This window comes from Pipra filicauda, unplaced genomic scaffold (genome assembly GCF_003945595.2).
Source record: "Pipra filicauda isolate LSUMZ 115617 unplaced genomic scaffold, ASM394559v2 scaffold329_size807674_pilon, whole genome shotgun sequence".
Classification (NCBI taxonomy): Eukaryota; Metazoa; Chordata; class Aves; order Passeriformes; family Pipridae; genus Pipra; species Pipra filicauda.
In genome coordinates, this window is record NW_024104453.1 from 67,812 (window position 1) to 84,054 (window position 16,243).

Below are 16,243 nucleotides of genomic sequence, written 5' to 3' on the forward strand. Positions count from 1 at the left end.
GCGAGCCAGGAATGGGGTGGTGAGGGGCTGGGGTGCTGTGGGACACCAAATCACCCATCTCTGTGGTATTAATGGCAAGGGGGGCAATGCCCAGGGAGAGAGGAGGGTTTGCCCAAAGCTGGGCAGCAGGTGAGAGGATCCAGAGACATGGGAGCGGTGTGGGGAATGGAAAAATCCCAGGGAACTTCCTGCCAGGGCCAGGCTGTCTCCTGCAGCCAGGCAAGGACAGCGTGTGCCCCCAGCCCGGTGTCCTCTCCAGCGTGTGCCCAGGGCAGGCTCTGGACATGCTGTGCCAGCCTGTGCCAGCCCCTGCACCCCAAGGAGAGGGACCCACGTGTTATTTAGGGGATCACAAGGCAAACACAACCTGGGCAGTGCCTGGGACAAGGAGGGGATGTGCCCACTCCCACCCCCAGTCCCAGACCAGTCCCCAACAGGACCTTGAGGACTTCAGCAAACCCCTGCCCAGGCCTGGGGCCCCAGGGCTGCCATGGGGGCTTTGCAGCAAACAGCAGCAGGTTGGGAATTGCATGTGGAATTACACCAAACAGGACCATTTCCTAACCCTGAATATATTGCAGTTGTAACTTAGCAACCTCAGCTGGGTAAGAGCATCCCGACAGGAATGCGGGTCCTGAGGAGATGCAGCCATGCAGCCTTTTCTGTTCCCAAACCTTAGACACGACTCTGCCAGAGGAGGCAGCTCCTGACAGCCACAGAACCACCCTCCTGTGCCGCTGGAAATCCCCCCCTTTGTCACTCAGACCCACAGGATGAGATCAATTAAACATTTCTTTAACCAAACACGAGCCAACCATGTTACACAACAGTGACTGAGGGACCACTCCTGCCACTTCAGGGGACCTGGGAGGTGGAACTGGCAGGAGATGTTCCACCAACACTCGGGTGAGGGAAGGATTGAAACACTCAAGGAAAATGAGCCCTGAAGACAACCTGGTTTACCATCAAGACGTGCTTATGTGCAACAGCCTCGGAGCAGGGCAGGGACATCCATCCCACTCCATCCTCATTACTTCCCTCATCACTTCCCAGTCTTCCTATACCATCACCTGGCACATGTCCCAAAAGTGCACTGAGCTCACCACGGCCTGAGGGTGCTCCAAGGCACAGGATCAGCAGCAGCTTCTGGGAAATGGAGCTCCCCGGGGCAGATCCACCTGATCCGAGCAAAACCACCTGGAACAGTCTGTGATTTCTCCATTAAAAATAAAGGTAACAGTTATTTGTAATAAATTTATTTTTTATATCGATTTACAGAGCTAAATGGAACATATAAACAGCACCAAGCCATTGAAGTTTGTTCTACAAAACCAGGTTTAATACAAAAGGATGACGGCAACGCCTCACTCTGCGCTTCTGGACGGTTAAAAAAGCTCACCCAAGCCCCACAAAGAGTTTAAAAAGGTTTAAGAATGTAGGCACCAGTGTTTGAGAGAATTTGTATGGCAGCAGTGACAATCTTGTTACATTTTGGGAGAATCAAGGCTGCTTTCATTTTATTCCCTATTTATTACAGTGAGAGGAGCTGATCCTTCCCCTGAAGAGCTGTTGAGTCTCCTGCCCAAACACCCAACTTTCACAACCAAAAATATGGGGTAACAGGCAGCTCCACACAGGATATTCCCCATTTAATGGGAAAGACCTCCCTGTGTTTTGTTCCTGGAGGAACCCACTCCCTCCACCCATTCCGGGGGATGTCCAGGAGCAGGAGATCCCTGTGGAGCCCCAGCAGCCCAGGGGGTGCCAGGCAGACTCCCCACCCAGGGAGGTGTGGGGAGAGCTGCAGACCCTGCCAGGGGAGCAGGGACTGGCACAAGGAGCAGGGATGTGGCATCCCCTGCCCAGGAGGGAGCAGGGCTGTGGCTGCCCCAGCCCGCCCAGAGCTCTCCGTGCATCCAGCCTCGGGATGTTCTCCTCAAGGACAACATCCACAGGACACAGGGCTCAAATCAACACTGGCTTCACTCTGCAGTTCTCCTGCCTGATGCCAGCAATGGGTTTGGTCCCTGCAGCCCCACGAGCTGTTGCACAGCCCTGGGAAGAGCAGAGCAGCCACATCTCTGCTGAGCCCAAACTGCCACACACTGGTGCCATTTCCTTGGAAACAAACACTCGTTTGCTGGACATGAAAAGCAGCTGAAGTAACCAAGTGATTACAGACACAAGACACGGAGCAGGGCCGGGAGCTGCTCCCGGGACCCGCGGGGGCTGCAGGAATCCTGCAATCCCTGTGCTGGCACATCCCTGCTCCAGCACAAGCACAGACATTGCAGCTGCCCAGCATAAACATGAACACTCAGTCCTCAAAGCCCTCCCAAAGCTGCCCTTTAATAGCCACAGACCAATCCCCGTGGCTGCAGCCACAGCAAAGCGCCTTTGGAAGCTTCCAATATCCTTTATTTTCCGCCCAAATTCCCCCCACCCCCCTAAAATCATAAAGCACACAGACTGCAGACTTAAAAGTGTAACAGGGTCACAACCTCTCTCCATCCCCCCAGCCCAGCCCAAACCACCAAGGCACGTGAGGCTGCCTCCCTCCTCCAGGCCCAGCTTCACTCCATTCCCCCTCTGCCCCACTTTGGAAGGGTGAAGCCAACACATCTTCCTCGCTGGGAAGCAGCGAGTGCTTACATCCCTCTCTGTCCTGACTAAAACAGATTCTAACAAAACACACCTGAACTGCCACCCTAATGTTTCCATGGGAAATGTCATCTTTAAGCACATTGCCTGGTGGACACTGCCACCAGTTGGCCTTTGCAGAATTGAGGTCAAATTTTGCACCCCCGGGCTCTGGCAGAGACGCCCCAGCCCCTGAGAGCAGCTGTGCTTTTACTCTTTGTAAGTCGTTGCTCGCTTGCCACGGGAGCCAGGTCTCTGTGGAAGGCTCACTTTGGTGCAATTCCAGCTTCCCACCAGCTCAAGCCCATCTTCTTTCCAAGCCAACGTTATTGCCCTGAATTTGCGTGTGTGAAGATTTTCAGAAAGAAGAGCAAACAGACACGTGCAACCCCAACCCTCGGGCCCTGCTCCTCCCACCACCAGCGAGGGGCCTGTCCCCTTGCAGAGGTCCATGTCCACATCCACATCCACAGCTGCTCCACTCCTGCTCCTCCTCAGTGCTCCGAGTCCGAGAGGTACGAGGGCTGAGTCCATCTCCACACCAGCATGTCCTCCCCGGCCACCCTGTGGGACTCTGTCTGGATGCGGGACTCGTTGGAGGCCAGGAAATCCACGGCTCTCTCCCACACCCGCTTCATCTTCTTTCTGCAAGAAACAGCAAGGAAAAGAAAGTAAATTAGAATCACAACCTCACTGTGCTTCCCTGCCTACAGCAACTGTGGCTGTGGATCCAGGCACCACTGGCTGCCTCCCGCTCCCTGTGCAGGCAGGGAAGGAATCCAACCAGAATCCTGGTTTAGAGGGGATTTCAGAGCAGGGCATGGACACACAGGTCCTGCCTGGAGGGAAGGTGAGACCCTCTGTCAGTGACAGTGGATTTCAGGCTCAGTTCATATTGCAAAGGGGCTCAGTGAGCAAACTGCCCTCCCCCTTCCTGCAGGAGGGATCTCACCAAGGGGACACTCTGAGGATCTCCCGTTTGGGATCCAGTTATTCTGAACAACTCACACCCAGGGACCGGTTCAACAGCTGATGCTCCATGTCCAAACAAACCAAATCCAAGTGCTGCTGGACAGAGCAATGACAACACACCTGTGGGACTGCCCAGAGCACCAGCCCCGGGACTGTCCCTTCGATCTGCACCAGGTCCAGGCACAGCCTCACTTGTGTCCAATCCTTTCCCGACCCAAAGGCTCCAGCCTCCTCCTGCAATGCAGCTCCCAGCACTCAGCTGCACTTCAGAGCTGTGCTGAATCCCATCCCAGCCCTCCTGAGGGCCCAGATCCAGCTCACCTGCTCTGAGGAGGAATCAGACTGTCCCGGACATGGAAGATGCCAACGTAGGGGTAACGTTCCAAATTCCGTTCCCATTCCTTATAGTGGTCCTGGACAACAGCTGGGGGGAAGGAGAACAGAACAGTGAGAGCTCAACACTGCAGGAAGCAGAGCAGGGCTACTTGAACTCACAGAGCTCCTACCTATGATCCTCTTCACCATGTCATACATGGCTTGTTCCTCTTCCTCCATCTTCCGCCAGCGATACCTGAGGAAGATCAGGATCCCCCAAAGAGTGATCAGACCTAGGAGAATAAAAGCAAACAGAATTCAGTAACTGCCACTTGTGTATTGCTGGAAGCAGTTTTAGTTCTGACACTGCCTCTCCCCAGAGGCAGCTTTCACTCCCTGTGACCCAGGCCTGCCTGGAACTGAACCCAAGTGATTCATTTTGTACCCCAGTGCAGCTGCACCCTAAAATCCCTTGGTACTGACCACCCCCTGCAGCAGAAGAGCACATGTGGATGTGGGATGAGGTGGTTGGAAGGCCTCAGCACGGAGCTCCCCCCCCAAAAGAAACCTCAGCACAACCACAGTTCTGCAAGTCCCAGAGGAGTCTTTGCCAGAGGCCTCCCCCACAGTGATCACTTTGGAAGGCTGTCAGGCTTCACTGCTCCAAGGAGAGCTGCTTGATAAGGAAATAAAGCCTGGGGCTCCAGTGCCAGCCCAAAATTCAGATCTATATGGAAGGTTTAGCACTGACAGTGCCCCCATTAGAATTCAGCATCTGTCTCTGCAATGACCAAAACTGTCCCCTGTCCCCCCCTCCCTGTCAGGCTGGATTATAAACTCCTCCAGTCACACAGCTCTCGTTATCACCTCACTGGGTAAAACCTCTGTCTCAGCTGAGGCACAACACACTATTCCAATAAAACCTCCAACCCTGAAATGCTACAAGTCATTATTAAAGAGGCTGGAAGACTTTGGGGCTTAGAGCAAGAAAAAAGAAAAACCGACTCCTTTAGGTAAGTTAACACACTTATTTTGCAGCCCATAATAATGGGTACTTGAGGAATACCCAGAGAGCTAATCAGCTGGCTGATTTAAAGCACGTTTTAAGCACTCAGAGCACAAGAGCAGTGCTGCGGGTCTCCCTGTGCTGCCAGAACAAAGGTTAATTAGACATTAACTCATCAGCACATTCATTTCACCTCTGTTAGTCATCTCCTATGGCTGGGAACGTGTGTGTGTGCACAGGGCTCGCCCCTGCAGCGGGCAGGGGAGGCTGAGCACTCCCAACTTACTCCAGAAGAAGAGGAACAGGTTGGTGATGGCCGTGACCACGGCGCGGCGGAAGCGGCAGCCGAGCCCCATCTGCGGGCGGGCAGATTCCAGGCAGAACACTTCCTCCACGCTGGAAACAGGCCCCGCCAGGTCTCTGCCTTTCAGCCTGATGGGAAGAGGCAGAAAATCTCACTGAGGAGAGCAGACTCCAACTGCAGTCTTTAATCAAGGCGGGGAGAACAAACAGACTGCAGATGCAGTAACTCCTCCCGCGCAGCACACGGGAAACGCTCCGACAGCCTCCTGCTCCTGCCACAGCATTCCCCTCCTGCTCCTGCCACAGCATTTCCCTCCTGCTCCTGCCACAGCATTCCCCTCCTGCTCCTGCCACAGCATTCCCCTCCTGCTCCTGCCACAGCATTCCCCTCCTGCTCCTGCCACAGCATTTCCCTCCTGCTCCTGCCACAGCATTTCCCTCCTGCTCCTGCCACAGCATTTCCCTCCTGCTCCTGCCACAGCATTTCCCTCCTGCTCCTGCCACAGCATTCCGGGACTGGCTGCTTAGCAAGGGATGGATATGGCTGCGGAAAGGCAGCGGGGCTGGAGCTCCCACCGGCACTCGGGAGCCTCCTGCTGCAGCCTCTCTGACAGCCCCTCTCAGTGTGCACAAGATTAAACTCGAAATTGGATTCCCACCTCCCAGCACAGAGATGGAAGCGTTCCCCGAGTCACTGCTCCAGAGCTGGGGGAGGCCAGGGAGCTTGAGCTGTTCTCCTCAGCACTGGGGAGCAGGAACAGCTCAGCTACAGCAGCGACAGAGCATCAGCTGTGTCTGCAGGGAGGGCACCACTGCCAACCACCCCCTGCCCTGCTGCTCCCCTGAGCCCTGACCTGCTCCCAGCTCCCTCTGCCATCCCCTCACAGGGATCCAGGGGAGAGCCACCAGATCCAAAGCAATTGGACCAAAGGGGATTTTATTGAAGCTCCTAATTCTGTCTGCACTGAACAACCCATTAGACAAAGAGGTTTTCCCAATTCATTAGTGCTCAGCTCACAAACTGCTGACAGCTCGGATTTGATTCTGGATTCTACAGGAGCTGGAGACACACAGTTGTTTCCCCCGCCCTTGTCTTATTTACAATCCAAATTCCATGAAAATATTTAAAACATGCAGCAGAATCACCCAGTGCAAAGCCCATTTTCAGTCCTGCCTCTGAGACTAGCACCTAAAAAATAATGTCATGTAGCAAAAAAATGCCAGGGGCAGATTTTTGGGGCTGTTCCCCACTCCTGCACAGCACACAGGCTCCAGGGAAGTGCATCCATTTGGGGAACAACAGAGCTGCTAATTATGGAAATAAAAATGTGGGAGTGTATTGTATCCCACAGCTCCTACTCGAGTATAAAAATATAGATTTGAAAACTCTGGATCCCAGACCACCTACAAATCCAGACGTGCCCCTAAGGAAACCACGTCCCATCCTGGGAATTGCACACACCAGTAATCAAAGCAGGAGACACTGTCTGATCCTTGGATCACAGCAGCAGCTGCAGGAATATTTAAGAGCAAATAGAGCAATGGGAATTCCTACAAGGTTTGCTCACCAACCCCATCACTCCAACTGCTGCAATTCAGTTAATCACAGACATATTTAGCAACGTGGAAATGCAAACAACTGTTAGACTTCAGAGTTGGCACAGACTGGAGGCAGCCCACACTTCCCAGAGGAAGGTAACAGTGGCTGCAGACTCTGGTAACACTCTTTCCTAAGGTTATGGACTGAATGTTGTGGGTTTTCCCTGAAAACCCAGTACTGCTGGCTGAGAAACTCCCCCTCAGTGACCAACCACCAGCCACAGTCAGTCAGACAATCCATTCAGGAGGAATTTCCTCATGGAAGGGCTGTCAGGCACTGGAAGGGGCTCCCAGGGAGGTTTGGAGTCCCCAGCCCTGGAGGGGTCCCAGGAAGGCCTGGCCGTGGCACTCAGTGCTCTGGGCTGGGGGACAAGGTGGGAACAGGGCACAGGGTGGATCCATGGGCTGGGAGGACTTTTCCAACCTCAGTGATCCTGTGATTTAATGTGCACTGGGTGTTCTGCCAGAGGGACAACTGACACTCCGGATACCATTCGAGGTCCATTCTCCTCTCCTCCTCCTTGGGATTGCTCCAAAGGATCCCAGAGTGTGGGTGACATTCCCCTCTGCACAGAGGGCTTTGCTGGCCAGGGAACCCTTTGGTCCAAGGATGCAGCTCCACAAATGCTGCAGCTGAAACTGTGAAACTGGGAAAAGTAACCACATGGGTAAGTTTAAGAAGGGCTGTAGGGGCAGGACCATGGGCCGGACACCAGGACCACCATTTCCAAACCTCACAGGAGGCACAACACAACCACTGATGCCACAAGCAGCCCTGGCCTCCCATTCCCATCTCATCTGCAAGGCAGCAAGACATCCCTGGACACGGTGTCCTGCAGCCAGGGCTGGGGATCACACTCCTGGAGAGCTCAGTTGCCATTTGGCTGCAGGGCTGTTGTTCTGGAAGTTTGCCCAGCAGGCACTGCCACAGCCAATCCCACATTACCTGCTGAAGCCCAACGAGGTCTGGAAGCTGAAGGGCACCCACAGACCTGTCCAATTACACAGCAGCCAACCCTCAGAACTGGAACTTTGACACACTGGGCTTCCACTTACCAAATTCCCAAATCCTTGTTGCTGTTCAGTATCCAGTGCAGGGCAGCTTCAAACTTCTGTGGGGAGCTACCAGTAACATTCTGTGCAAGGAATCCATAAGAAGATTAGTTCTCCATTCCCTTAAAATACTGAACAACATTATTTCATTACAGGAGTGGGAGAATTCCTTCCATATGGTCTGTCCCCAGGTTAATTCTTATCAGAATTCTGCAAACTGGAGGAAGGGGAACTAAGCCTGAAGGTCTGCCTGGACTAAAGTCTCCTGACTGGGTAGATGATGCATGAAGCACTCTGTGAAATAACACCATCCCAGACTGTTAAGACTAACCACTAAATACAACATAATCTTACTGACAGTTTACCAGGAAAGAAATGGAATGCTAGATCAGAGCACTCTGTCTCCTGACACTTTGGGGTATAGAAAAATCCTTCTTCTGCCCAGCCCTCAATCCAGGGAAATTTCTGGTTTCACAAGACTGATGGCTCCGGTGAAACAACAAACCATTAAGTTAAGATTTACAGGGGCTGAATCACAGATGGAGGAGAAAATGATTTTCAAAAGAACTGCTGAGAACAGGACTGGCCAAAGGGGAAGGGAGAGATATGGGAAAGAATCAAACCAGGATGAGGGAGCAGAACGGATGGTGAATTGCTTTAGTGTCTATTATTTATTGCCTTATAAGAGACTAAGCACTAGGTCATAACAAAGCTGCTCACAGCCTACTCACCATCACGTGGTCCTTCGCCTCACTAACCCAAATGCATTTGCTTTTTAGATTCTCAGGGTTTCCACATTCAAAATTACCTGGTAAAAAAGTCAAATAGAAATAACGTTTGGAAAAAAGCCCTTGAACAGCTCAGAACTACACTCTGAATGTACACCAAGAAATACTCTCCTTTCCAATCAGCTCCAGCCCTGAGCAGAATGACTCCAAGGTGAGATTTATACTGCAGGCAGATCAGATTATGACTATTAATAAAATGCTCAGCCACTGCACATAGGTTAGATAAGGGCAATCAAACCACACTTTGGAGCTGCTGTTGGATAAGGGCAATCAAAGCTCACACTTCAGAGCTGCTGAACACAGAATGAGGGGGGAAATCCTGTTTGTGCCCCTTGCAGAGCACAGAGCCATGTCTGGGCCCTGGTGCCCTGCAGAGGGGCTCCTGCCACCAGGACTCAGGGACTGCAGAGTGCAGCTAATGACCAGCATTCAAAATGCTCCCAAGGAGCCGAAATCACAGCTCTGCCTTCCACCCAGGCACAGAAATGCTGGCGAGGAACTAAATCCTCTAAAACTTGCCTCACCAAGTTGACTAAACAAATGTGCTGAGAGACTGAGTAAATCTGGTGGAAATCCGGCAGCTGCCGAAGTCAGATTTGAAAAGATTTAGGAATTATGTGCAGCTTCATATCCAAAGCCTTCAGCCTTGAGGTCTGAAATACAGAAAATGGAACTGAAACACTTTTACTCGTTACCAGTGCTATGGATCTTGCTGAACAAGTCTCCACTCGTGCACTGGATTTCTAGCAGCCTTCTCCATCCCAAAATACCAGTGATGGGCTGGATTTACTCAATATAGTAGAGACTGAGCTGTCTGAACCCAGCTCAGAGAGCCTCTGTGGTGAGAGAAGAGAGGGGCACTCACACATCTGCTGCCACATTTCAGCAGAAAATGACAATTTCTTAAGCCACTTTTACTTTGTTTGCAAGAACACACCAGCTTACACTTAATGGCTCTGAGTACCTTGAAGACAATTTCAAGATGTTGGTAGAATCATAAAACTGACTATTTCTACCTCAAATTCCCAGCATGTCAAGTGCAAACAAGGCCCACTCACCAGGGCAGAGCGATACGAGTGCACCAGCCGAGCACTAATCAGAATAAAAATAACCCCACCTTTTCCTGTTTTCCTATTACCTGACTTCCTCAGAGCTCTTCAAAGGGAACTGACTGTTCCAGAAACCACTCTCTCCAAAGTGAGGGCAGAAAGCACCAGGGAGCTGGGAGAGGCAGTTCCTGCATGCCCAGGAGTTCTGAGTGACTGAACTCACCTGCCTGCACGGACAGGTAGTTGTAGAGCTCGTGCAGCACAGCCATGGTCATGTCCCTCTGCTTGGCCTGGCAGAACTGCTGGCAGAGACAGGAGCAAACGTGAGCAGTGGCAGTGGGACAGTGGGAGAGCAGCTACAGACCCCACACAGAGCAGCAGTGCAGTCTGGCTCAGTCCTGCCCCACCAGCTCCCACCAAACACACCCACAGCACACACTGGCAGGTTCCAGTCAAAGCTGACCTGGGGAATCCTCTGCAAGTCCCTGCCCCTGGCAGGGGGTGGAACTGGGTGAGATTTAAGGTCCCTTCCAGCCCAAACCAGTCTGGGATTCTACGAAGTACCACCGACCACCCCAGCCCAGCCTGCAGCACCAGCCACCCCCTGGGGTGGATCCGTTGTCCCAGAACATCCCAGCCACCAACCAGGACTCAGAATCCAACAGGGAATTTTCTCACTCCTAATCATAGAATCCCAGACTGGTTTGGGTGGGAAGGGACCTTAAAGTTCATCTTGTTCTGCCACGGGCAGGGACACCTTCCACTATCCCAGGTTGCTCCAAGCCCTGTCCAACCTGGCCTGGAACACTCCCAGGGATGGGGCAGCCACAGCTTCCCCAACAATCCATCCTGACAGGGAGAACAAGCTGTGCAGACACTCCGTTCAGGGAATTAGCTGGATTAAATCTTGTACTGTTAAAGCTGCAAACAGCTTTACTGCAAACCAATATCACTTCTGGTACAACTGTTAAAGAAATTGATTCACGTAATTGGGAATTTAAATTTTTATCTTTCGGAGTCTCATACACATTCCTAATTTAATCTGGCCCATTAATTCCAACCCATCAAGTCCCAAGTTTTCTGTAAAATGATAGAACTAATCATTTTACAACAATACTGCTATGGGTGGATGTTACATAGAATAATCACTGTTCTGTGAGAATCCCCCAGACCTGAAGATAAATAAATAAATGCTTACATCATCCGTGCTTTTGTCACAATCCACAGGCAAGAGATTAACTACGAGAGAAAAGAGGGTGAGTTAGCTGGCTGCAAGTAAGAGCTTTGATCAAGAGAGTAATTATCTTTTAAAAGAAGGTTCTGCTTTAAAGCCTGATGCTGCTGTTGTTAATCTCCCTCGGGCAGCACCTTGCAATGCAAATGGCCTGTTCAGGAGCTGCTCTGGGAGCAGCACTGGAAAAAAACAAATAAAAAGGTGCCAGTGATGAATCTGGTCAGCTGGGAAGTAAAAACTGGGGCTGGATGCTCTAACAGCTCCTGTTTGAGGAGATGCTTCACACCCCTTCCCACTGATCTTTACACTCCAGTGATGCCACTCGCTGCCCACCACAGTCACCTCAAGTATCCGGGAGGGAAATCAAACCTCCTCGAGGCACAGGCTTTTGGTACAGGATTTATTTCAGCTGGAGCTGTTCTCTCTGCAGATTATGGCCATGCCTTAACTGCTCTCTCCATCCCTCCATCCCTGCTGCCCGTCTGAGGCACCTCCCAGCACCCTGCACTGCCTGAGGACTGGCACAATTCACACCTGGGCAAACATTCCTGCTCCAAACTCCTCTCAAAGCTTAACAGGTGCAACAGAAACCCATGACACAGGGCAGTTATATCCTGACTTTGGGAAAACAGCAGCTTTCCCAGCCCATGCAAAGGGCACAAACACCCAGGGGCACAGTGGGAGGAGGCTCAGGACCAGCACCTTCCCAACTGCCCCCAAACCCTTCCACATTCAGCTCAAAGCCATGACATGTCCATATTTCCAGCTGTTCCACTGGGAAACTCTGCTTTAAAATCAGGTGGTGGGGAAGCCCCTTTCCATTTCTCATGGAAGCTCTGTCACATTTTCAGTGCCCACTTCGTTTGCTGCACTTCCCCTGCCCAGGATAAAGGTTGGGAAGGGCTGAGCCAGCAGAGGGAACATTGAAAGCACACACTGGGTGTTACAGAGACATTGTGTTCTCCATCCTTGGCCTAGCAGGAATCCATAAAATCCATCCTTGGCCTAGCAGGAATGGCACTCCCCGTAAAACCCATGGTTCTGAGGAACTGAAGGCCAAGCTCATTTGGAAAAATCACCCACTTGACTTGCTTTCCATGACTAAGGTTTCCCATGGGCAAGGGGAGATGGAAACGGGGACAGACGCAGAGATGTCAAGTTAGAGTAATGAGAATGATAAATATGATGGTGACAGAAGCAATAAAGGTAAAGCAGGAAGAAGGTGAGGAATAGAGTTTAAATCAGAATTAAACCCGTGCACGTACAGCTCTCGTCTCTCCTGTCCAGCCAGCCTGACCCAACCATCTTCACCACGAGGATGCCCAGAAAAATGAGGAGCAGCACTACGCTGGCGAGGCAGAGGAACTGGGAGAGGTAGTATTCCAGGCCTTTTCCCTTCCCCTCGGGCTGCTGCCTGGGGGCTGAGCGGAGCAGGGCAGTGCGGGGGGTCACTCCATACCCCCCATCGCTGGACGCCCGCCACGGGAAGCGCCGGATCAGCCCCCCGGCCCGGCCGCCAGCGCTCGCATCCCTCTCTGCCTCCCTGCCAACGCTGGAAGTCAGGTCCTCCTTCCCCCTCCTGAACAGCTGACTGAACCCCCCGGGGGCCGCCGAGGAGCCCCACTGGGTGCTGGGGGTCACCTCACTTTCCCGCCTCCACCAGCTGTTGGAGGAGAGCCCCTTCCTCTCCCCCGCCGTGTCCCAGGGATCCCGGGAGCTCTGGCCCCCAGCTCCCACTGTGCCCCAATGGCTTCTGGACTTCAGGCCCCCGCTCTCCTCGCTGGGAAGGGGTTTGGAGCCGAGCCCCCCGCTCCTGCCAGCCGAGGAGCCCCAGTAGGGCGTGGAGCTCAGCCCCCCGACCCCATCCGGGGGCGGCCCGGAGCCAGCCCTAAAGCCGAGCCCGCCGCCCCTCTCCGCCGATGGGCTCCACTGGGACGCGGAGCTGGACCCCCGGGCCCTGTCCAGGGTGGGTCTCAGCCCGCTGCTGAGCCCCCCGCTCCTCTCTGCTGACGTGCCCCACTGCAGCGAGGAGCCCCGCACCCCATCCAGGGTGGCCCCCGGCCCCGTGCTGAGCCCCCGGCTCCTCTCTGCGTTCGTGCACCAGTGGGACGAGGGCCCGAGCCCCCCGGGCCCGTCCAGGGGCGGGTGAGACCCCCCTCCGAGCCCCCCGCTCCTCTCTATGGACGTGTCCCACTGGGACGGGGAGCTCAGCCCCCCGTGCCCGGCCAGGGACGCCCCCAGCCCGCCCCCCCCTCTCTCCACAGCCGTCCCCCAGCGCTCCGAGGGGCTCAGCCCCCCGAGGCTGTCCCGGGACAGGCCGCCCTCAGCCCTGCTGCCTCCGGCCCGGCCCGGCGGGGACCCGCGGGGGTCCCCCCAGGCCTGCCCGCCGCCCTCCCTGGACGTCCCCCAGCGGGACGCGGGCGGCTGCCCCCCTTCTTCCTCCTCCTCCTCCTCCTCATCCTCCTCCTCCTCCTCGCTGTCGCGGGTGAAGCTGGAGCGCTGCCGCGAGGGCGAGGCCTGCGGCGGCCCGGCGGGGGAGCGGCCCGGGCTGGGCGGCGCGGTGCGGCCGCTGCGCCGGGCGGCCGCCACCTCGGCCCGCAGGCAGCCCAGCTTCTTGACGTAGACCTTGCGGGTGGTGGCGGTGATGGGCCCCGGGCGGTAGCCGAGCGCCAGCAGCTCCTTGCGGAGCTCCGCGTCCGTCAGCTCCGCCATGGCCGCGCCAGGCCCCGCCGGAAGCGCCCCGCAGGCGGGAAGCGCCGCCGCCATGTTGGGAGGGGCCCGGCGCGCCCCAGCGCCGCCATCTTGGGAAGGGCAGACAAGGAGGCGGGGCGGGCGCCATGTCGGGGAGGTCGAGGGGAGCGCTGCTGCCCTGAGGGATCGGAGGGAACGGGCGGCGGGAGCTGCTGCTCCCCTCGGGACAGGGGAGAAGGGGCGAGAAATGGAGAAAGCAAAGGGCAAAAGCAGCCTCAGCGCTGGGGTCGGCCAGTGTCACTGCCCGCGACAGTGACGGGTTGTCCCCCCCTCGAGCATCTCCCACCTCACCCCGACCAAGCCACACCGATGTTCTGACGCTTTTAGGGCCGTTCTCCCCAAAAATGTGTCTTTCCCAGCCATCTGCCAGCCCCACACACATTGCCTTCACCGCTGCCAAGTCACCGCCAGCGGCTGGAGCCCGGCCAGCGCCTTCGTGGGATCAGGGGCCGGAGCCCAGGGATGATTCCCGGGAAGGAGGGTCCCCGCACGCTCCACAGCACAAAACAGCAGAACCAAGCATCGACTTGTAAATTTGTTTTGGCAGGGCAGTGATGTGCAGTAATTGCTTTTTCCTGCTCCCGCCTCTAAAGAAAGTAATGACAGTGGCTGAAATACTGTGGTGTAATATCGGAATTTAATTAAAGAGAACGAGAAAGCGGCGATGAATGCACGGGCTGGATGTGTGCCGCTGGTGTTGGGATCGAGGTGTGATACCGGAGTGGGAGACATGCCATGGTCCCTTGGGAATGGGACCCACAAGGAGTGGGAGGCTCGGGGGGATGCTCGGCCTGGATGAGACGGGAAGAGCTGAGCTGTGCATTCCTGACATGAATCCCAGAATCACTGAGGCTGGAAAAGACCTCCAAGACCTTGGAGTCCAACCTATGACCAATCCCCACCTTGTCCCCCAGCCCAGAGCACTGAGTGCCACGTCCAGTCCGTCCTTGGACACCTCCAGGGATGGGGACTCCACCACCTCCCTGGGAGCCCCTTCCAATGCCTGACCCCACCAATGCCTCCTCGTGTCCCACCTGAACCTCCACTGATGCATCTTGAGGCCATGTCCTTTCATCCCGTTGCTAATCCTTCTTTCGGGACCCTCTTCCTTGTTCAGGGCTCCAAAGTTCACCTCCCTCTCCCCAGTTTATCCAAGAAAGCAGCAACAAGATGCTGAGATTTGTTCATCTGGTTGGCAACAGCAAATATATCCTCAGTAGAGGCCAGGGAGCCCATTACAAGAGCAAACTCAGCTCCACTGGGAAGTGTGAACACGCCAAGCTGAGCCTCCCCTGCGCTCAACAGCAAAGCACCACTGACAGCTCATAATGTGGAGCGGGGTCTAATGTAAATAAGGAATTAGAATATTACACAGATTCTGTGAGCTCACAGCTCTCGCTTTGGAGAAGCTCTGCCCAGACATGCAGATCAGTGCTGGCATCCAAGCCTGAGCTGATGCAAACCCAGGAATCACATGAACTCATCTTGTTCTGGAGAAAAAGGGCAACAGCAAAAGCCCCGAACCTGTCTTTTCAACTTGAGTTTCTGTCAGTCAGGAAAGTTACTCCAGGCCAGAGTTTGGTCCAGCAGCCTCATTGCATGACCTTTGGAGGGGAAAACATGGGAATGGTGTTGGAGAACTGGAGGATGGGGGGAAAGCTGTGATTCCTCCTCAGAAGGGAGGTTGGCAGGCCTCTTAGTTGTGGAGAGGAATCCACAACCCTTCTTCCCTAACAAGGCAACCCATGGGAGCAGCCCTGCCTTCCCTGGAGGGTACCTGGAAGGCTCCCATGGGGGAGGCAGCAGGAGCAGAGAGGCCTCCTCCTCTCAGCCCGTATCCCCATGGACAATCCTCGTTCCTGTCCCCCTGCCCACAGTGCTGGTGATGAGCCTGGCAGTGGATTTCCTATTTTTGCAGCCCTCTCATCATCCTCACAGCTCTGGGAGCAGCAGGGGCTGCCGGGAGCTCGGCGATGCTCAACTGTTGAAAGGCAGTTTCCCAGCCCCCGGTGTAGCTCTGAATCTCTTGGCTGTAAATATCCTGGGAAGCTGGGACAGCGAGGAGGGGGCATCCTCCACCTTCCCTGCGAGCCCAGAAGCTGCCTCAGACCTGCTGGCACTGACTCAGATGCCAAGTGGGAAGAGCAGCCGTGTGGCACCGTCTGCTCCTCCTCTGGAAGCACCGAGACAGGCCTGGTGTGACAGAGGGACAGGAATAGATCTGCTCCATGTTCACACAGTGAGGAGGGGAGCGGCTGCACCCCAAAACCCGCAGGCAGCAGCTGAGCCCTTCCCCTCCTGACTGATGGGCTGCTGAAACCCTGCCATCCCCCCTCCTCAGCCATGGCATTTGGGTGACAGTCCCACATATGTCACCAGGGAAGTGTCGAGTCTCACTCGGGAGCCGACTGGGCCGATTTATCACCCTGTCACTCACGGCAGTGGCACAGGTGTGACCCAAGAGCCCCTGTCCTCGCCCTGCTGAGAGATTATTATGTTAGAAAGTCAGAGGTGACTCCATTCTCTTCTCTCC

The 16,243-nt window shown here is 54.8% G+C and overlaps 1 protein-coding gene across 1 annotated transcript; it reads right to left on the reverse strand.

Moving 5' to 3' along the window:
• Positions 1-1,240: 1,240 nt before the first annotated feature.
• On the reverse strand, positions 1,241-13,699 carry LEMD2 (LEM domain nuclear envelope protein 2). Its single transcript, XM_027728454.2, has 9 exons — positions 12,225-13,699; positions 10,924-10,964; positions 9,949-10,024; positions 8,620-8,696; positions 7,892-7,971; positions 5,220-5,365; positions 4,119-4,220; positions 3,934-4,036; positions 1,241-3,285 (listed from the first exon to the last, which is right to left on the reverse strand). The coding sequence occupies exons 1-9, from the start codon at positions 13,669-13,671 to the stop codon at positions 3,135-3,137; spliced, it is 2,223 nt and encodes a 740-aa protein (XP_027584255.1). The 5' UTR covers positions 13,672-13,699; the 3' UTR covers positions 1,241-3,134.
• Between the last annotated feature and the right edge of the window lie 2,544 nt (positions 13,700-16,243).